A 22,734-nucleotide genomic window follows, 5' to 3' on the forward strand; every position below is an offset into this window, starting at 1 on the left:
GTACACTTTAATTTTTCATTCTATAGAACATATTGATCCAACTCTGAATGCATGTATAATTAAAAAAAGGAAAAAATTAAGTAACTACAAATGGACACAATGTCAATTAATGGACTCATTGCCTCTTCTCTCCTACACCTTTAAAAATAAATTGAAAAACCAACACTTTCCCAAATATCCTGCAAATGCAGGAGTCTTGCAACACAGGGTGGATTGATTTAAATAAAGGCAATTGAAGTCAGGAAGTGGAAAGCCTTGATTTTAATCATCGAATTTTAATCAACTTTTCCATTTGTACTTCTGTTACGTTCTAAAAGTGCATTCTCATTGGTTGATATAAATCAACACGTTTTAATGGTTATAACTAAATTTACACTAGATTTGGTACATCTTTTTGCTACTACATTATATCTATATACATTTACTGAAGCCATTTTATAGTTGTACATTTTTAATGTAAAGTATAAAGCTTAACCTCAAAGATTTAGATGTTTTCCCCTGATTGTTTCTTTATATGGAAAAGCAGCCTTGAATTGAAAAGGTTTAAAAGATGCTCATGGATTCAGCATATATAATTTTCATTTAAATGGTTAAGCGATTCTAAGTCTAGGCCTTAGCACATTTTTAAAAAGAATCTAAAAAAGTATTGTTTAAATAACCATAAAAATAAGATTTAAATAAAAATTCAAATTTTTAACTTTGATTTTTACCCACCCTATTTCAACATGACCTGAAGACTCCTTGAGGCTATTATACGTATCTTGATTCTGGCATATGGCAGTTTTTTCAATTTCTACCTATTTTCTTTCTGCAGTGAAATTTAATTCTAGAATCTTTTAAAAGGCTTTTAAAATAGGGAAAACTGTCTTTCCTGTTTACTTTGGGGAATACGGCTCTGATTCCGGAAGGCATCCCTGTTTAAGAAGGGCTCTTAACCAATTGTTTAACTTGAAGCCTGTGTTCAAGTCTCCTTGATTTCAATGACACATAAGTGCTATCCTGAATGAGGACCTAAATTACTATTACTTATTACTTGCATTACTGTAGCACCTAGGAGCATCGTTCATTAACTAGGACCCCATTGTGCTAGAAGCTGTAGAGAAACAGAACAAAAATCGGGAGAAATATTTTTTCCCTTTGAATATAGTAATGCAAATATTATACAACACATGTTTCTGCATGAGCAAGCAGAAGTACTAGTGGGATAAATATTAAATGGCATAGTAACAACTGGTTGTGTGATAACCAGCCATCTCTGTGGCTTGCAGTGTAGGCTGTGTGTATAGTACTCAGAGGAGAGACTAATTTCTACACAGCAATTCGACCAGAAGAAGAAAACGTTTGTGAGAGGAGCTTCTCCTATGAAGAAAACTTCACATCTGGTTTGGCTTTTCCTTTATTGGCAAGAGGTTTTATTTTTTGGATTATGCAGGCACACTGGTCTCTGTAATTAGGATGAAGCTAGCTGTCCATTATAAACCAAATATTTGTCCAATTCTCCTCCAAATACCCCAAATAAATCTTTCCCATACTAAACCAAGCCAATGTAAATGTCACATGGAGAATCTTTTACTAGGGTGAAATATTGCTGAGAAGCTTAAGGAAAATTGGACGAGGCTTTTGTGAAATGAGGGGTAAAAGAAAAATGTAAGTGGCTTCTCATTTCTTAAATAACTTGACAGAAATTAAACATTTTTTTTTACCCTGAGAAATTACAGGTACAGTGGACTGGTTCTGAGGCTTAATTATTCAGTATCCTATGTTGCAAACACTTGTACTCTGCTTGGTAGGTATTTGCAGGATCGGACCTTTAGTTATTAAAGCCTCTGATGCATATATGAGGATCCCTGGGAAATTCCTAAATTCAGGGTCTTCTACTTAAAACACACGAGCTTCCTAAATCATGCACCTGTGCCATGCTACATGGTTTCAAAGAAGCACATGGGAACTGCTCTGCTGTCTACCCCTTCCTATGAAAAGAGCTACAGTTCACATGTGTCTTAAGGCTAGTACTGGAGGCACTGTAGTGTTCACACCTAACATTTATTGTGTTAAAACTACATTGGTACTGAACGTAAGTCCAAACCAACACACATGCCATTAAAAGTCTGCTTTTAAGGGCTGGAAGATGAACCCACACTAAACTTCATGGTACTCAGTTATTTACTGCAGAATCACTATTTTGAGTCCATTAAAACACAAAAAGCTTTATTGTGGAATCAAAATGAGGAATACTGACCATTACCCTGTGCACCTCCCACTGAAGATGTGCAAGCCTTAACAACTCAAGTGTTAGAAAACCAGGAAATGTGGAGTTAAGGGGTTCTCCACATACCCATTCTTTGTTTTATTATTTGTTAGGTAGGACCTAGGGACGAACTGAGAATGGGACTCCATTATGCTAAACTCTGTTAAAACCTAGGATAATACAGTCCTATCCCCAAAGAGCTTACCTCTTAGAAGAAGGTTAGTGTTACAATATAAAAAACCCTACAAATGTTAAAAAAATAATAATCCAGGAAATAAAAAAATAAGGTACCATTTCCTTCATAACATAACCATACAAACTTAACTCTGCCCCATGGATGTCAAGAGGAACTGGGACTATCCTAGTATGGAAGGGACAGCATTAATTCAGGTGATTGGCATCAGTGTGTGAGAAGCCATGCTGCAAAGCCACACACGAGTTAGTCCTCACTGGTGCGTCGCCAGGACTTCTCAGGGCACGTACTATGGCCATCTCTTCCAAAGCTTGGGAAAACATGCTTTGCAGTGTGCTCTTAAGGCCAACAGATTCAGACTGGGTTAACCCAAGGAGCGTATGTGGAGTAGAAGTACATTTAAGAGTCCATGTACAACATGTAAAATGTATCTTTATAAAACATTTAAATTCCATGTTTGAAGCTTAATGTAATACTATCCTGACTTAATTTTGCAGGCTAACCTGTGCTTTGTGGATGTAGACAACCATTTTATTGAGCTTCCAGAGGATTTGCCCCAATTCCCGAATAAACTCGAATTCATTCAGGAAATCTCTGAGATTCTAATGGCGTTTGGAATTCCACCTGAGGGAAACCTGCACTGTAGTGAAAGCGCCTCAAAGATGAAAAACCTCCGAGCATGTGACATAGTTTCTGATAAAAGAAATGGGAACATAGCAGGATCACCTTTAAATTCATATGAACTGCTAAAGGAAAATGAGACCATAGCAAGGCTTCAAGCACTTGTTAAAAGAACAGGTGTGAGCCTTGAAAAGGTAAGTTATGGAATTGCATGTAATCTCTTTGGGAGTTGTATTACAGAATTGCAGTAGCTACTGAGTGAGTGAAAGATATACAGAGTGATGGTCTGAATGCTTGGGCCTTACCTTCGCTAGAAAAAAGTGTATTTTTAATACATGTTAGCTAACCCATATTAACATCATAGTATAGACAAAGTCAAGTTGTTGTGGTTTGGTCGAGGTTAATCCCTTGGCTCCACCTAGAGTTTATTTTTCCCTGTAGACATGATAAAAATATTTTCCTTGCCTACACTAGGGTCTTAACTCATGTTAGATAATCAGTGTTTTAAAAACATACTTTTATTTTTCTTATGTAGACATGGCCAGACTGGCATACAGTTATTTGTGCAGACACAGAAATTGGTGTCTTGGCATCTTTCTGTCGCAGTTTCTCCACTTGTAGAATGTGGATAATAATATGCCCACATCAGCGATGCTGTGAGGTTTTATTCATTAATGTTTGTAAAATGTTTAGGGCCTGGTTTTCAGAGATACTGAGCACATATGGCTCTCATTGTTCTCAACTGTGGGTTCTCAGCACCTCTGAAAATTGGGCCCTACCTGCATAAGTGGTGTTATTGAAAGGTCTCCAAGGTTTGTGTTTTACATTTCTGAGATAGAGGGAAAATTCTCTCAAAAAGGTTTGCTTGTTTGTCTTGGATGTTTGTTTGTCTTGCATGTTTAAATTGCTTCCCACAGACCTCTGATCTTGGAAAAATGACGACTACTACTTGCATAGCAACTTTTTTTTGATTCTGCACATCAATATTAATATGAAGGTCAATACATAATGACTTGGAACAGTAATAAATATGGATTTATGGTACACCTGAGAGAAATACATATTCACCTACTATGCCTGAATAGTAAAGTCTCTTGTGACCTCATAAGTTTTTTTTGTTTGTTTGGTTTTTTTTGTTTTTGTTTTTTTTTCCCCTAAGGACCAAAGAAAGTAAATGGTGTGTCTGTGTATTCTATATATTATCTATCTTTTAAAAAATGCCTATTTTTAGTGTCCTGAGCATTGGAAGTGAATATCCAGTTTATTATTGGAGCTATAATCTCTTATACTAACAGTCTTTTCAGCTGAGTTATTAAATATTGCTCTCCTTGATAGCTGTTTGGAATCTTCTGGGTTATAGGTTAGAATGTTGATTGGAGGAATGACAATAGGATAACAAATGGGGTCTGAGTGTGGGCCTGCATTCCTTGTGTACCAAACCTCCCATGAAGGAAGGGACACATTTGGTTCTTGTATGTTCCCTTACTCTCTCAGCTGGAAGTGCGAGAGGAGACCAGTAGCAACAAGGATCTCAAGGTTCAATGCGACGAAGAAGAGTTACGGGTTTACCAGCTGAACATTCAAATCCGAGAAGTTTTTGCCAACCGTTTTACACAGATGTTTGCAGACTATGAAGTATTTGTCATTCAGCCGAGTCAGGACAAGGAGTCTTGGTTTACCAACAGGGAGCAGATGCAGAACTTTGATAAAGTAAGTTTGAAAAGAAGTGCAAAACTGAGTCATGTTTGTTTAAATAATTACTAATCAAACCCGAAAGTACAAGTTATTAGAAGTGGTCAGAAAATGTGGGTGGGGTGGAGTGAGGAAGGAATGTTGTGAACATTTGAATTTCTTCATTGAAACCTTCCAATCAGTTGTAAAAGAGATGCATATTATTATACAAATAATGAAATTTATATTTGAAGATATTCTAGTGCTTGTGGTAGGGAACAAAATTATGTAGATAACAATAGGCTCCCCGGCCAACATCTCTCAATGCTCAGATCCCGAGACCCCTCCATGCTGCAACGTTTGCACAGCTGTTTTTAGAGCAGGAGCCTGTGTCTGTCGACCTGGGCTTGGAGGCTCGCTGACATGGGCTGTGAAGACACACCTTCTTGGACTGATCCAACCATAGGCGCCGACACCATGGATGCTCCGGGGCTGGAGCGCCCCGGGGAAAAATTGGTGCGTGCTCTGCACCCACTGGCAGCCAAGGTCCCTGCCCCGCCCTAGCTCACCTTCGCTCCGCCGCCTCCCCTGAACGCGCTGCGTCCCCGCTTCTCCTCCCAGTGCTTGCTGCTGCGAAACAGCTGTTTCACGGCATAACAAGCTGTGGGAGGGAGGAGGAGGAGCGGGAATGTGGTGCACTCTGTGGAGGAGGTGGAGAAGAGGCGGGGCCAGGGAGGGGATTTGGGGAAGTAGTCGAATAGGGACAGGGAGGAGGCGGAGTTGGGGTGGGGACTTCGGGGAAGGGGTTGGAATGTGGGCAGGGCAGAGGCTGGGCCGGCAGGGTCGAGCACCCACCGACGCCAGGAGAAGTTGGTGCCTATGGATCCAACATGCATTGAAGTCAGTGAAAAGACTCCTATTGACTTCAGTGGGCTTTGGATCAGACCATAAGTACATAATGTGTGTATCCAGTATTGGTTTTGCCACTGGGGGAGCTTAGCTGAGCTAAAATTTCAAAATGTTGGCTTTTTCTAAAGTCCTTTATATTTTTTATTTATAAATGAAGTGCTAAAAATAGATGATTGCCAGGCAAACTAAAAAAGTTTGCATAGTATATTTTTCAAGATGGAGTTGGCATGCACAGTAAAATGGAACATTGTCCGCAAAAAAAAAAAAACCCAAATCCCCAAAACAGAAGGCTTTGGATGTCTCTCAAACTCTTCAATATGTCCTTGGTTAGAAATACTTTCACTTCAACAATATACAGAACTATAACAAGGCATTGTATAGACTTTATATATAAAGTGACTTGTCTCTGTTTGTTCACTAGGCATCTTTCTTGTCAGACCAGCCTGAACCTTACTTGCCTTTTCTCTCAAGATTTCTGGAGACACAGATGTTTGCGTCTTTTATCGACAATAAGATTATGTGCCATGACGAAGATGACAAAGACCCAATTTTGAGAGTGTTCGATTCTAGAGTAGATAAAATTAGACTGTTAAATGTTAGGACACCAACTCTGCGCACATCTATGTATCAAAAGTGCACTACCATTGATGAGGCAGGTAAGAGTAACATGTAAGGAGTTATAGCTGTTCTCACTAGCACCTTCAAAGTTAGACTACTTGTTCAAATAAGATATTTTATCAGCCATAACATGAATCTAAATGTCTTAGTGTTTCAAAAACAAATGAGAAGAGTTGGAAATTGAGGCTCTGGTGGAGAAATAAATTCTATACTGGAAAGGGCAATGCGAGAACCTGAGACAGCAAGCTAACTCTGTGAGATATCTGTAAAAGGGAATTCAGTTCAGCTCTCCTCTTCACCTGCCTGAGGGTGGGATGTTCCAGATAAGATGATCATCTCGCTGCCATTGGTAGCAGTCCCTGGATACAGTATGGACTCGTACATAAGCCTCCCTGTTCAGATATTGGCCAATATGGGGATTCCCCTATCCCCTTAAATTACAGATTTGGTGTTTTAGTATATATGGTAACGTAAAAAAGGAAGGTTATCTGCAGTGCTTAGAGTGGTTTGAAAAAAGTGTGTGTGTGTGTGTGGAGAGGTGTCAGTTGTAATCTGGGAGCAGCAGCTTTGGTAAGGCAGTGCTTACAGTGCACCTCTCAATGTCCCAGCTTGATTAAAACTTCTCTTCTCCCACGCCACCCTAACACTTAGCACTGGTTATCTATAAAGTTACATGCTTAAGAATTTTTTTTTTTAACTTTCAGAGAAAGCTATTGAATTAAGGCTTGTAAAAATAGATCACACTGCGGTCCACCCACACTTATTAGATATGAAGATTGGCCAAGGGAAGTATGAACTTGGGTTTTTCCCCAAGCTTCAGTCTGACGTACTCTCCATAGGACCAGCCAGCAACAAGTGAGTATGCAAACTTTATTGTGCATTATGGAGTAGCACTGGATCTTGTTGCGATCTAAAGTATAAGACCAAATTTGAGATGTCAAAATGCAAATTTAATCGCTTTTAAATCAGAAATGTCAGATTTCTGAATGTGGGGGACTCTTAAGGATCCTTTTAGTAATGAAGTGAAGCAAGGAGGCCAGTATTGCAATGGGGACAGAGTTAAGGTTTTTGAGTGACTTTAATTGATACTGATTAAAAGAGAGAGCCCTGTGCCAGAGGTCAATTAAGAGCTAATGGCTTAAAATAAGGGACCATCTCCTAAAAAGTGGGAAGAAAGAGGAAGAAGAGATTAGTAGCTGCAGAGGTGACTAAGAAGCCTTAAAAGTGGAAACTAGAAACCAAGTGCACGAGATTATGTTTTTGCTTTTTCCCTAAGAACATAATTCTTCCAGACAGATTTCATTTTCAAACCGTTAGGTTCTCTGCTTACAAAGAGATGCTAAACACAGTCTGTACTTGTGTGTGCTTGCAGTTAACCTGTGTTTGGCACTGGTTCTGGCACGTCTGTTACCAGTGGGTATTTTTTGGAATGTGGACAAGCCCTGTTAACAATCCAAGATGGAAACCTTTGCTCCTGCTTTTCGCTCCTCTTCAGCTGACTCTTGGTATCTAATGAATAATCTTGTTTGATCTGTAGATGGACAAAGAGAAACGCACCTGCACAGTGGAGGCGGAAAGACAGACAAAAACAACACACAGAGCACCTGCGTCTTGACAATGATCAGAGAGAGGTGAAAACTGTTCAGTAACTGTATAATATGATTTTCATTACAGAAATCACACTGTCTTCCCCACAAATTATCAAATCAGTTATTCCACAGTAAACCTCAGCTGTTCCTTACTCTGACCTTTCAAAAATAAAGCGCAGATCCTCAGCCAGTGTAAAATGTCATAGCTGCATTGAAGTTAAAGAAGCTATGCCAGTCGGGATCTGTCCCACGAGTATGAAACCAATGGTAAAAAATGGTGACTATGTTGCAGTGTTTAAATGTGGCAAAAGTCAGATACCAGTATGCAGGTAGACATGCACGGTCTGATTTGAGAATTGGGCTGCGTTTGAAGGCTGCATTGTTCAAAGTGCTGATTTTTGGCTATAAATATACTATGGATCCTATCTGCTTTGTGAGGATTCAAAATAGTTCCCCTTTTGTAAAAAAAAAAAATGGTGTTCCTTTGATAGGTATACTTCTGTGTTTTTGAGGAGGGGGCCTGGCTAGAAAGGAAGAAACTCCAAAAATCCCCATGTGAATCTTTTAAAGTGACATTAGTTGGGTCACATGATGCCAGCTACTTTGCAGTTACTTAGGCAAGAACAAAATGGTTAGTTCTCTGAACTTCCATTGTACAAAAAATATGGTGGTGAAGTGTAGTATGAGAACCATTTTTCCGATGTTCTGATTTCTTTTTAAAATATTTGAATTGATATGTGCTTATATATAAACAAAAAATAAAGCTTTGGGATACATTATTTTATGTTTGGGTGAAGAATCTTTTAACCTTGTTCTTTTTAAAGTTTATACCAAGATGCTTGCAGGACATTTTTTTTAAAAATATATTTTCTTCATTCATTCCATCGTTATATGTGAACGATGATATAAAAGGTTGAACTGCATTTTCCATTATGAACCCTATTTTCCAGGATTTTGTGACTTGGTTATAAAAATTGTAGTTGGAGATAAAATTAGATGTCATCTCTTTTGTAACCATATTTTAAAAAGAAAAAGGGTTTGTGCACTTTTAAATTCTACAAATAAGGAACATTTACTGCTTTCACATGCTCTTTATGGTGCTGTCTCAATAACATCTTCCATTTAGGAGAAGAAAGAGAAAGTGAGTAGTAGTTAGTCCATAATCTGACATTGTTTTTGACAAATATGGTGATAGCAGGTGTGAACCATTGAGGTATCAGACTGTAATTATACATGTAAAAAGTCACTTTCCATTTTCCAGGAAGGGGTGTGGTGGTTTTTTTTTTTTTTTTTTTAACAAAAGCTGAATATACTTAGCAAATGGTTAATTATCGGAGAGCCGCTACCTTAGTATGTGAGGTAAATAGTATATCCTATGAACCATATTGCTAAAACGTGTTCAGCAGATGGAGCTATAATGGTCTGTAGGGTTAACTCGTTTTAGATATTTATTTAGAATGGTACCAAAATCTATTGGGTACATTATATCCATGGGGACCTCCACCCCCAAGATTTTCCCCATTAGTCTGTAACAGCTGAAAGGGAGTAATTTTGAGTGTTTTTGAGTGGAGAAGTGAAAATCCTTGTGGCTGGTAGGCAGGGATTGGTAAAAATAAAAATTTTAATTGGTGGTCTGAGGCAATTGTCTAGAAAGAAACTGTGAAATTGAGATTTGACAACTGTTAAGAATCTTGTGAAATTTTGTCAAAGTATGCAGTAAAGGACATAGTTCATTTTAATTGTTTATTTAATCTCATCACAATTAGTGTTTAAATGCTTTTTTTGCTCTTTCCTTTATTTAAGCTTTCATTATTTACAGGTTTTATGTTGCATATTTATTTATTGGTCTGAGCTTTAAATGGCATTGAGTTCTGTCTTAATTGTTATCTTTTCTGTTTTTGCATGCACGCTTTTATTCATATCTGCTTACCGTACTTTTGCTTAATATGGGCTGTCTGATTGTTTGCTACAAACCTCTCCTGCCAGCATCTGGATTTTTCCTTGCCAGAGCTTCATTTGCAATCATATTTAGACTGGGACCAGCATGATTGGCCTTTCAGACCCTCTATAAAATCTGTTTCAGAGCTTTACCTGGTATGTCATATGTACAACATGACCTGTAGTCATGGCATCAAAGATGCATAGTTAAATATATGTATTTCATAGTTGTTTAGACTGTTTCAGAAGGTGGATAAAGTGGGGTTTGTTTGTTTGGTTTTTTTTGGTAAAAGGTGAACACTTTATTCATTATGATGTAGCAAGAGTAGGATTTCAGTCAATCACAATCCAGAACAATCAAATGCTGCCCTCTCACAAGTGTCACTGAAATACATATTGATCCATCAGAATGCAGCAACAGTAGCAGCACAGACCTTTCAAACCTTCATGAGTCAAGGAAATCATTTTCCTCTAAAATGTTGATTGTTCTTTTTTTAGATCTGTAATATTGGAGTTTATTCATAATAAACTGCTCCTTAGCTTAGCTTCTGTCTTTAATCACCCGACAAAGCCATTTAGGGTATGTATATATTGCAATTAGACGCCCTGAGCCGGCCTGAGCCAGCTGGCTCGGGCTTGGGCTAAGGGGCTAATTAATTGCCATGTAGATGTTCAGGCTCAGGCAGACTATACTCTGGGACCCTCCCTCGGTGCAGCCGGAGCTCATATGTCTACGGGCAAACAGCCCCTTAGCCCAAGCCAGCTGGCATGGGCCAGCTGCAGGTGTCTAATTGCAATGTAGACATACCTTTACTGTCACACTTGCTCCTCCACCAAAAGCATCATTACTTACCTGCAAAATAATCGCATTTGGAAGACTGTTTCACTTTGACAGTAATATCAAGTATGTATAGCTATAATTACAATCCTTTTTTAGAGGAGAAAAAGGAAACACTCTGTAGTAGTGGAGGGAGAAATTAAAACTATGCATCCGAACGGTTTTGTGTTGTGGTGTTGTGTTAATCAAAGCCCCAATTGCATCCTGATGCTAGCTGGACAGTTTATATGGGATCTTAACTCAGTTAACTAATACAGTAAATGTCTTTATCCTTTATAAAGGAGCATTCTTTTGAAAGATGGTGTGATCTTTTTCCCTTCTGGGTATGGGGGCAGCAAAGACAGATTGTTTGACACTGATTCGTAGCTACTGTATACCATTTTGTCACTCTTCTTTTTGGGTACGTTTGTTTTTTCTATCCTCGAACAGAAGTATATCCAAGAAGCCAGGAATCTGGGCAGCACCATTCGTCAGCCTAAGCTGTCTAACCTCTCTCCATCGGTAATTGCACAAACAAACTGGAAATTTGTTGAAGGCTTACTGAAGGAATGCCGAAATAAGGTAATGTAGAGAAAATGACTTCTGATCCCCACACCTTGCTGGGCTACAGTTAGTAAAACTAAACTCACCTTGTACTTACACACTCATCCACTCACTCTCAGACTAGGTCTACACTAAGGGGGGGGGAATCAATTTAAGCTATGCAAATTTAGCTACGCGAATAGCATAGCTGAATTCGACGTATCCGAGCCGACTTACCCCACTCTGAGGATGGCGGCAAATCGACCGCCGCGGCTCCCCCGTTGACGGCGCTTACTCCTACCTGCGCTGGTGGAGTATGCGCGTCGATTCGGGGATCAATTGTCGCATCCCAACGAGACGCGATAATTCGTTCCCGAGAGATCGATTTCTACCCGCTGATCCAGGCGGGTAGTGAAGACAAGCCCTCGGATGTATGCATAATCTGAAACTGGTCTACGCTGTTCCTTTTGGGGATTGTATGTCCCTTTAATAAATAAATGGATGTGTTTTTAGATATCCTGAAAAGTTGGAGACTTTTCATATTAGGAGACCTACTATAAAAACATGAAATTAGATGCTCTGGTAGGTCTCTATTTTCCTGCCAGTCTAGCATTGTTCCGAGCCATACATTTTCTAGTGTATTGTCCAGTCTAGTTTTGAATGCTTCATTGTGAGAATATTTTTAAAATGTCCTACAAGAGAGAAATTACAGTAAAAATGTAGACACTGTATTTAATTGTTAAAACGAAGTGAGTTAATGAACTGCAGAAAACACATTTTTCCTAAAAAATCTGGCCCCAGTTTGTTGAATTATTTTGACTGATATATTTGAGTACACATCATCAAAGTTGCTTTGCTGTTCCATATAACAGTAAAGAGAATAACTCTTCCATAAACTCTTACTCAAATTCCTCCCTGAAGTCAACAGAGTTAATTTGGGCTGTTGTTTATAATGCCTGGTAAAATCTATAAATTTTTATTATTCTCACTTCCAAAAACTGAAATTGTGAATATGTAGGCATTCCAGATAATCTGTCTCTATGCTTTGTTCTTTGTAGGGCAGACCTTCATTTGGTATAAACTGGCATATCTCCATTGAAATAAATGGAAATACATTGATTTACACCAGTTGAGGATCTGTCCCTTTGGTTTTAACTCTTCCATTATGGGAGTAAGGCGCTATTGGATGTGAAAAGTTTGCAAGTAATAGAGATGTTGTTAGAATGTCAGGGAAAGAGGGGGGGAAATGTATGAGATGTTTGACTGTTGGCGTGAGATACTTGCAGCATTTCAGCCGGGCCCATTAATTCATCCATGTCTAAGGAGAGCTAATTAGAGAGATGCTTAAGAATAGCAGCAAAAATTATGAAAAGTGTGATCTACGGTGAGAGATTAGGGGAAATGGATACATCCATAGAGAAAAGATGACGAAGCATATGATAAATGTCAGTGCTTGGGAGGTCATAACATAAAAAGGGTGAGGACTTTATTGAAGGTGGTTAAGGACAGTGTATAAAGAAGTGATAGTTTGAAACTAAAAATAGAAAATGTAATTTGGTTTATTAGGAATGATTTCTAGCTGCTGTTGTGTTGATTGTACGTGCCCTATGAATAATAGCAGTGAGGTCACTTAAACAATGGAATAACTTGCAATGGGCATTACTGAGAGGATAACTTGGCAATACCAGGTCACTGAGGAACCATTATCTGAGAGGTTCAAAAGCAGACTATGGTAGATAAAACAGATTAATGTAATGCACTGTTACATCAAATGGATTAGATACCTAGAGCTGAAAAGTGATGCCTATCTTCTAGGATGTGACAGGATTATGGTAGTTCCCAAAGTCCATTTGAAGCAGATAATGAAAATTAAAGCATGGCTTTACTCTGCAAAGTGACTGTGTAAAAATGGCACTTCTCTTTTATTCAGTAGATCTGTCCCTTTCGAATATTTGGTCATCTACTGCTTCTTTTTTTTTTAATTGCCTTTTATTTCCACTACCAGTGGAGAGGGGTTGCACTGGATTCCATTTTATCTTTTGCATCATCAACATACTTGTTAATAAGAGCCAGATTGTGGACCCTTAGTCATGAATAAAAATTTAGTTAATTACTGTGCTCAGTTAGTCTGATCGACAGTCTGTTGAAATCCATGGAAAACCTCCCACTGATTTCAGTAGGTTTTGGATCAGGTCTATTCTTCCACTGACTGCAATGGAACTATTTACAGAATAGGGTACTGCTCTTCATGATACTGTCCCTAAATTCCATTCATTTACACCTGTGTAAACCCTTGGAAGAAAAGAGTTGCCTAAGTAACGCTGAGGACATAAGTCAAAGACCATGGAGTTGCCCAGGTGTAAAAGAGGGCCTAATTTGGTCTGCAGAACTTGATTACTTGCAAAGGTGCATGAGCTAGAAAAGAGACTGCTGGAGTCTCAGATCTCTGGACAAGTTTTTCATAGGAGGTATTTTCAAAAGCACTTATTTGACTTGGAAGCATAAAACTCACTGACTTTCAAAGGGGGATTTTCAGTGTGGCTTGTGTGCCTAAGTGACTTATGTACTTTTGAAAATCCCACTCTCAATATTTTTATGATTGAACTGAGAACATTTGATACATGAATCATTGAGCGGCAATAAATATGGATGCTTATATTTTATAAATACATATAAAATACTTGGCCTTTACACAGTCTTTATCATCTCTAGCTCTCACTCAAAGCACTGTCAAACATGGCTAAATTATTATCTCTGCTTTATAGATAGGCAGATTGAGGAAGTGAGAAATTTAAGTGACTTTCCCACAGTTGCACACTAAATCTATGACAGATCCAGAAATAGAAACCAGGAGAGCTGGGTTCTAATGTTCTATCCACAAGGCTACACACTGTTTTGCATATTCATATTCTAAAGAGCAACCTCTCATATAACTCTGTTCTAGCCCATGGCAATGAATAAATTATCCATTGCAAGGACTGCCTCATTATTTATGACTGTCCTAGAGCCCAGCACAATGGGGCCCTGATCCTGACTGGCGACTTTGGAAGCTGCCATAGTTCAAACGTTTTAATAATAAACCTATTTAAAAACCTGTTCATGAGGACAACTTCATATAGCTATTGTTAGAATGGTAAAGTAAAACCTGTTACAAGAATACATCTTTTCTCTGATGTGGCTGCCACCTGGCTGGATGAATGTGAATAGTCTTTATCGGCTGAAAATGCTCTGCTCGTGCCTCTATCCCTGCATCCACCAGCAGCAGGCTCATTCTGACCCCTCCCTACCACTGCTATCTCAGATGGAACTGCCATTATCAGGCCATAGCAAGGGCAGGAGTGGCTGTGAACCACATACCCCTACAGCAGCCACCTGCAGACTATAGGGACAAGTAGGACAGATTCCATGTCCTCTTGGATACCCAGGAAAGGGTTTCTCTTGGAAAAACAACACTCAGATGGAGGCTCAGAGGAACAGCATGCTGACGGCAGGGTATTCCCAAGTCTCTCTCACCTTCACCCAGAGGAGACCTAGCCTGGATAAATAGGACCATTCCTGTCTATAACTGAGAGTCCTTACACCTTCCTTCCTCAGTGAGTGGGCTCCCTGGCTACCTTCTTCTCTGTTTTAGGGGAACTTGCCACAACTAGAGGGCAGGAAAAGCCTCATTCTTTACTATCTCCATCTCAGATAGGGAGCTTTCTGAAGAGAACAAGCTAGTATTGAATCTGGACTAGTTTGCTAGTCCCTGTCCACCTTGCTACTGCTCAGGAACCCCCCGAGGGATACTCCAGAGGAATAGGATTACTTAAAAAAAACTCTCTGGAAAAAGTGTCTCAGAGAATGAGGTAGGACTTTCCATGTCACTCCAAGGCACCTCCTCAGAACTGATTCTGCCTATTGACACTTCTGGTAAGGTAGGGGTTAGACTTGGGGTATCCCTCTCCAGATTCTATACCTACCCTGCTCCTGAACCTCCTCAGTTTCTGCAGGCCAGCCCTGACTTCCATAACATCTGCCTGTTCCACTCAAAGGTGCACTCAGTGGTGATTACCCATTCTAAGCCCTTGGACCAGCCTTTGGAGGCCACGTGTGTCCCTTTGCCTAACTCAACTAGATAAAAAGATGGAAGAGGCTCTCAGGTGGTCAGTACTGGTGATGCCACATAATGGAGGACTATTAGTGAAATAAGAGAAATGTCTTTCTGCACTAGCTTGCCAAGGGTACAGTATAAACCTAATTGTATTATCACTCTGTTACTGTTGTAAAGGAATTTGAGGACAAATACTGTGAAGGATCGTAGCAGTTCCTGGTGTGTAAGAATAACTTTCTTTTTGCCATCTTCTTTACAAGACCAAGAGGATGCTGGTTGAAAAAATGGGCCGAGAAGCTGTGGAACTAGGTCATGGTGAGGTGAACATCACAGGTGTAGAAGAGAATACGTTAATAGCCAGTCTTTGTGACCTCTTAGAAAGGATATGGAGTCATGGTCTACAGGTCAAACAGGTAAATAATGGTATTTCATAGAATTTACAACTTTACACGGTCATTTTTTCACTGTTTCTTTTTTAATTTTTTTTCCAATTCTATTCTATACTCTTAAAATCCAACCATTTTGGCACTGAGCTAATCCCCCCTGCTCAAAGTATAGTACAGAATTGTACTCTCAGGGATGACTTTCTGAATGCCTGCTTACTATTTTATTTGTTTTATAGAGTGATAGCTTTTATCTATTTCCATTTTTTATTTTCTCTTATTGTAGCTGTGTGAACTTATGAGCTTGCAGTTTGAGGTGCTATTAATTGGCTATGGGGTGTGGTGATTTGTCCTCAAGCAGGGAAGCTTAATTTACAAAACTAAACTCCCTTTGCCCCCGTTTCTTTTGCTTGTTCTCACTAAGCATGGTACTTATTTAGAGATGGTCAATTGAAGTTTATAAGGCCTCTAGCTAGCCACTTTCCTTTTATTATAGCGCTCCAGCTGTTTGGGCTCTCCTGTGAGAGTAGACAGTGTGGGAGGTGTTGTTTCTTCCTCCTTTCCTGTGTGTGGGGAGGGGGAAAGGGACTTGAATGCTATTTTGTTTAAGTATTTTGCAGAGTAAATACGTTTAATCCAGGCAGCCCTAATCCAATTGCTCTGTCCTCTGCATCCATGCCACCATTGCCTAAATCTGCTCTCATTCAGACTATAACAGTAGTTTCTGTATGTGAAGGTATATCGTCTGACTCTCCCCTTCCCTCTTGTATACTACTTAGGATAGAAGCTGTACTACTTTCATCCTAGAAGACAGAGCATCAGTATACTCTGCTTCAACTCAGATTTGGGCCTTTCAGACAACCAGGCGGCCAACCCCACATAAGGTTAATGCTTTGGATTGATTGCAGATGTTGGCAAACAGTGCTGAACGGTCTGTTGTGGTAGAATAATTAGAGGCCTGACGAAGGAAGTGCAGTGCATCTAACACTGTGATCCAAAATATAAAGCACTACTAATCCGACATGCACTCTGGCCTCTGTTAAAATTGTGACAGTCTGCTATTTATAAATTGATTCGTCCAATAATGAGCCAGTTAATTCTCAGCAGACCATAGTAATGAAGATGGCTTCCCTCCCCCACCCCATGCTTTTGCCTGTTTCCCTGCTGATGGATCAGTATCATTCACATAGCTACCAACTGGTTCTTTCATGTGCTGTTAAACTCTACACCCATTAACTGACCAAAGCCCACCTCCTGCCTCAACTAATCCCAGTATGATCATGCAATGTAGGATCTAGTGACCTTATCAGTCTGGTCCAGCCTAAACGTATATGAAGACCTCGATTCCCCCCCCCCCCACCTTCCCTTGTGCTGTCTCTTTCTCCTCTTTATACTTGTAACTTGCATCATCATTACTCTCCTTTAACTCTCCAAATAGTAATGTGCTGGTGAAAGAAACAGGCAGATGCATACAGTACGATTTCTTCTCAGTGCTCACTGGTATTGCCGTTTCCATATTCTGTAGAGGCCTTTGCTTATTTGCCTTCTTCAGAGGTGTTCGAGCACTGGGAGCATATGCCATCCTCAGCAGTTGCTGTATTGAGTTGCCAGAATTTATTTGCGTGTGCATTTGTTTCCCCCCAGAAATAGTATTTTGGCTGTGACCATCTCCCTGAATGATTTTCACACCTGTCCTTTTGCAAGGCCCGTTGTACATTTTTGTTTCCACAGTGGACCTTCCAGATACACTGATGAGAAATCAGACTTCTGTGGGGGGGACTTTTTGTAATGTTCTCAGGAAACACATTTTTTAAAGAGGATTCCCTTACATAGTCATAACTGAGATGCTGCTTTATATTTTAGAAACGTACCACCATAATTTGTGTGGGAATAATACCTTGGTGTAAATCTCTTGTAGGTCTGTATATTAGAGACACTAATTCTCCCTGTCCAGATTACTTGCAGAACCGAACAAGTTGGGCTAGATTTTTAAGGCTGACTTTTTTTCTTTTTGCACCTGCAGAATTCACCCCTCAATTATTTGCACCCTGAACCAGCTGTTTAGATGTTTTAAATGACATCAGTGGGTTGTCAAACAGGTGCAAACAGGTAACCCCCATAAAGCCAAGATTTGACAGCCCTTACAAACACCTCTTTTTGAACAACAATAACATCCTTATAAATATGCAAAAAACTGTCTAGTCTATCCATTTAGCAGAAACATATGATTCCCAATTAAGTGTTAGTTTCCTAAAGGAATCTGTTACTTACAAATCATTTACTGAGGAAGTGCATCCAATCAATGTACTGGATAGTCCCTGTTTGGTTATTGGTGCCTTCTGTGACTTCAGTAGCACTTGATTTGTCATTCACAAATAGCTTTAGGGTGAACCTGAGAATCTTTTGTTTTTGATGAGTCAGTGATAAATCTCACCACCTCACCTTTTAGGGTTTTGTGACCCTTTTTAGGAAGGCGGCATATTGACTAAAGATATATATTTTACCTTTGGCTTACAGTGTCCTAAATACTGCATTCTGAATGTTGTCCTTTAAAATTTCTTTACTATCTATAAAAACAGCTTCAAACTTTATTTGAAATTCTTTCTTTATTTTCCTGCATGTGGAGGTTTTTTTACATTTATAATGAGGCCTTTTGCTCTCTTTGCTAGAGGAACTTGGGAAAATCTTTGGAGGATCTGAAAAAGTAGCTTTCAAACCCCCACCATCAGCTTGGGTAGACTGTGGTAGATTCAGGGCTGGGCTACACTGAAAAGTTCCACTGGCATAGCTACATTTCTCAGGGAAAAATCCCCACCCCTGCGAGACATAGCTATGTCAACCTAGCCCCTGGTGTAGACAGCACTAGGTTGATGAAATAATTCTTCCTTCGACCTAGCTATTGTTTCTTGGGGCGGTTGGTTAACTACAGTGACGGAAGGGGTTCTCCCGTTGCTGTAGTGAGTGTCGACACTGAATCGCTATGGCAGTGCAACTGCAGCTGTGCCACTGCAGCATTTTAAGTGTAGACCTAGCCAGAGAGTCTGCCCTATCTGATTGTGCATCTCTTCCCCATTCAATGGGTGAGACCGCTACAAACTCTGATTGCAGGGTCATGGGACATCACTTTGTAGTATGTATTTAAATAAATGTTTTGGTCACATCTTGATAAACAATGAGAAGTGATGCTCAGCTGATTTGTTCAGTTACTAGAATCTGTAGGTCCAGCTAGTTTCTAACTTTAAAAAAAAATTGACACCAAGACCGGATATGCAGGACAGTTACTTTTACAAATCATTTTCACTTTTCCTTTTGTTCTACTGTCCTTTTTCCAGCTGTTTACCTCCTCCTACCTCTTTTGTTTATTGTTTTTTCTCTTTTTATCAATGATATTGTTAGGGAAAACAAAACATCTTTAGAACAAACTGTTATTGTAAATGTTACTTTTAGTGTTTTTTAATTTTCAGTTTTTATTAAACTCAACAGACATTTATTTATTTGCATTGCTAAATACAATATGTTACCAATCAATTTTTTTTTAATTTTAGGGAAAATCTGCTTTGTGGTCTCACTTATTACATTACCAAGAAAATAGGCAGAGAAAGCCCACGTCAGGTAGCTTCAGTACCTCAGGTAACGTTGGCTTATATTACAGAAGGGTTTTCAAGAGTACTAGCTGAACTCCTCTAAAAATGCTAAAAATGTCCAAATTACTAGGCTTTAGTCTCTTCAAACCAGTTCCAAATTATGCACATCAAGCAGAATACTATAAATTCTCCACTGCTCCAGGTCTTAGAGGATGAGATTTACTAATGATGATGTTGTCATTTTCATATAACTGTTGAGACTGATTTGTTGACTGCAGTATTTACATGGAGTAGACTTGTTTTCCAGTGTAATTCTGAAGACCTATTTTGAGTAAGATTTCTTGTTCAAGACTGGTATCCTGTTAAACTGGTGCTTGGTGTCCTACCAATGCATGATGCTTCAGAGACAGGCCAAAAATAAACCTGTTTGATACACGTAGCCAATCATGCAGTGATGTACGTAAGGTGGAAGATCCCTTTTTAACCCATGAAATAGTCATTCTCTGCTGTGAAGCATGATTTTTCTTTACCCCTTCTTAAACATGCATAGGCGCATTACTGAGTATGAAATTATCCATCCTGTTTTAAAATCCAACAACAGCGTAAATAGGGTTTCAGTAATATGCTGCATGAATAACTTTTACTGGTGGTACCTAAAATGTAGTTAAATATAATTAACAATACTTATAGGTAGGAAACACATTGGAAGCCTATAACTTCTTTGATATTAATAGAGTGGGGAACTAAGTGTTTCTTCCTCTACAATATAAGTTCCCTTATGCAGTATAAGTACTCTCCAATTAGTGTAAAATTTGTTTTCAGCAAACTGGTATCTTTTGGAAAAAAGAGGAAGTACAATAATGCACTTAAGTCAGTGCATTACAAATGTAAATGCTCTTTAGTTCCCATTTTACAGAAGGAGAAACTGAGGCATGGACAGCTTTTAGGGCCAAATTCTTTGCCCAAATTCAGTAGGTATACCAGAAGAGAATTTGACCCTTAGTAACCTGTGCGTGGTCATTCAGGTAGTCAAAGGCAGAGCTGTGAATAGAACCTAGGTCTCCTAAGTCTCGTTCTGGTGCCCTATGCACATTGGTGTAACATGCAGAGACCTGGGTTCGAAACTAACTGCTGATTCCGTGCTCTCCAGCTTGAGACTGAGAGCAGGTGATTGCTCATAGTATAGTGTTTGAAGTATGATATAGAGATGGCATTGTTTGTTTAGCTTTTACATTGCAGATTTTGGGTTCTTGTATTACCTATTTCTGTGGTTTACGACTGTGATGCACTGGATATATTGTATGCATATAATTTAACACCGAATTCTCCAGTGTCTATAATGCCAACTTGTTTTAGCTCATTTGGGAAGGAAGTGAAGAACTCTTTAGAAAATAATACGTCCGTGATAAATAATCTGTATAGATCCCACTCTTTCGTCTCTCACCAATTCTGGATATGTCAAAGCGTATTAATGTGTCATAGTGCTGAGCATATTATGAGTTGCCTGAACATCTCGGTGTGTAGACAGTCAGCGTTTTTCCATGGATTTAATATATTGCCATAGTCAGCACTGATTTGTGCCATAATGTTTTCACAAAACCATGTGTCACTGATAACAGAAAAGTATGCAGCATGTAATGTACCGTTTCTGGATTCTAGGGAAAACTGTCTCTAAATATTATCAAATACTTCTGTTGTGTTACTGGCACAAAGTGTTGTTTAAATATTACTTTTAAATCTTTGAATTATTTTTCCATTGATTAAAAAATATTTTTCTCACTTTAGGAGTACTTCTCGATTCAGAAAGGAGGAAGTCAGATGCCAGCCCAGCCATGTCGCCCCTGAGAATTTCTCTCATACAGGATATGAGGTTAGTTTGGGGCAATAAAAGAAATCCTTAAGATCGGTGTGTTCATTCCTATGCATGTAACTTGTGTAAAAGGCTTACTTCAATAACACTGGAAGAAAGTATAATTCTGAATGGCTCATATGAGTTTTGTATGGTAACTATCTTCATTCTGGGTGAACCTGAGCCCTGCCACAAAATAGGCTCAATTAATGTAAATAATGAAAATCACAGTCTCTTATTGTCCTCCACGAAGTCTGTTTTGAAGGAAAAGGGGATGAAAGGACTTTCATCAATAACCCTTGGAAGACTAAGAGAATTTCATGATACAAAGAACTGTGGATTATAAAGACCAACTTTAATATCAAGGCTGAAACTTGCTTGGCTCTAGTTCCTGGTTTTGCAGTTGATGTGTTTTAACTGGAAGAGATGCTTGCTCAACTGGAAAAGCAATGTGTTTCAGCTGGAAGAAATTGCTAAGCCATTTACCAGAGATTATAGTGAAACTCTTTCACTGGCCAGAGTGAAAACTTGCTTCACACTGAAGAAACCGTATACCTACAGTATCTCTCCACTGTAATACTCGTTGGCTTATAACTATAGCCAGACACTTTTTTTTTCAATCTCCTTCCTTGTCTGTCTTATGAGCTGTCTCCATGGTATCTTATCTCTGAGACTGGGGGACAGGGTCATATCTACCCAATCACTGTGGAACTGGTTGGGCAGTTCTGAACTCCTCCCCGTTTCCCGATGAACCTCAACAACCTCTGAATCTTAGAGTGGGTTGGCCGGGCATAGGCCATTGCATGTACTTGGAGCGTGAAAGCATGTGCCAGAAAAATATGACACTCAAAACTCAAAATACATCTTTCCTGTACTTGCCATTTTCTAGTAACAAACACCTTTTCAGACGTGAAGATGGATTAATTCTGAGGCCTGGTAGCTCTGATATTGGTTTCCTCCGTGGCATTGGCAGATAACTTAGCTTCTCTATGTCTGTATACCCCTCTCTCTAAAATTGGTATGATCCCTATCACAGAGTTCTGGGAGTTATTTGTTTGATCTCTTCAGTTGAAAAGCATGATATAATGCAGATTCCCATAATTTCTTCTCTTAATCATGATTAGTTCAAAGTCTCCACTGCACTTGCATCTGATTCATACTTGAATATTTTCAGTTTAAATTTATCAGTGTGCAATGCTAATGCATAAGGATAATTGAACAACTGAAATGGACCAAATATTTTGGAACAGGGTCTATAAAATATGGGAGATAATTTTACAATTAATAAATCTAGTGACGGGAGTTGTGTATTTAAGCAAATAAGGTTTTACATTTTTAATATAAATATTTATACTTCCCTCTGGACTGTTTAAAAAAAACAAAACAGTTTGCAACCTGGATTGACCAACAATCAGAAGATGCTCTTTAATAAAGCTGCATGGATTGGATGATTCTGTGAAATGCTATTTGTCTGACTGCAGCTCATGCTTGGTTTTTTTTGTCTTCTTTTTAAACAAAATAAAACTTTAATTTATTCATTTTTAAAGATTTTCCTTTCCTTAGAGTTTTTCCCAGCTAACCTTAACATTTTGGGGAGGGAGAAGTGAACTGAATTTATTCAGCATTGTGACTGCAGTGTTAGAGGACAAGCTGAAACTCTCTTCAGTTTGGCCTTAAG

General features: G+C 39.0%; 1 protein-coding gene across 8 annotated transcripts in view; it reads left to right on the forward strand.

Annotated features, from left to right (window-relative positions):
- Positions 1 to 22,734, forward strand: part of DENND5A (DENN domain containing 5A) — a 99,690-nt gene that overhangs the window by 58,805 nt on the left and 18,151 nt on the right. For 3 of the 8 annotated variants that reach the window (XM_034770051.1, XM_034770052.1, XM_034770058.1), the window contains 11 exons: positions 2,939 to 3,256; positions 4,557 to 4,772; positions 6,064 to 6,298; positions 6,965 to 7,115; positions 7,798 to 7,891; positions 9,836 to 9,943; positions 11,055 to 11,186; positions 15,501 to 15,653; positions 16,403 to 16,507; positions 19,169 to 19,253; positions 20,993 to 21,077. In XM_034770051.1, the coding sequence (XP_034625942.1) occupies positions 2,939 to 3,256; positions 4,557 to 4,772; positions 6,064 to 6,298; positions 6,965 to 7,115; positions 7,798 to 7,891; positions 9,836 to 9,943; positions 11,055 to 11,186; positions 15,501 to 15,653; positions 16,403 to 16,507; positions 19,169 to 19,253; positions 20,993 to 21,077 (1,682 nt within the window). The remainder of the gene's footprint in view (positions 1 to 2,938; positions 3,257 to 4,556; positions 4,773 to 6,063; positions 6,299 to 6,964; positions 7,116 to 7,797; positions 7,892 to 9,835; positions 9,944 to 11,054; positions 11,187 to 15,500; positions 15,654 to 16,402; positions 16,508 to 19,168; positions 19,254 to 20,992; positions 21,078 to 22,734) is intronic. The other 5 variants (XM_034770054.1, XM_034770055.1, XM_034770056.1 and 2 more) reach the window with 3 other exon arrangements.

This window comes from Trachemys scripta, chromosome 4, assembly GCF_013100865.1.
Source record: "Trachemys scripta elegans isolate TJP31775 chromosome 4, CAS_Tse_1.0, whole genome shotgun sequence".
Classification (NCBI taxonomy): domain Eukaryota; kingdom Metazoa; phylum Chordata; order Testudines; family Emydidae; genus Trachemys; species Trachemys scripta.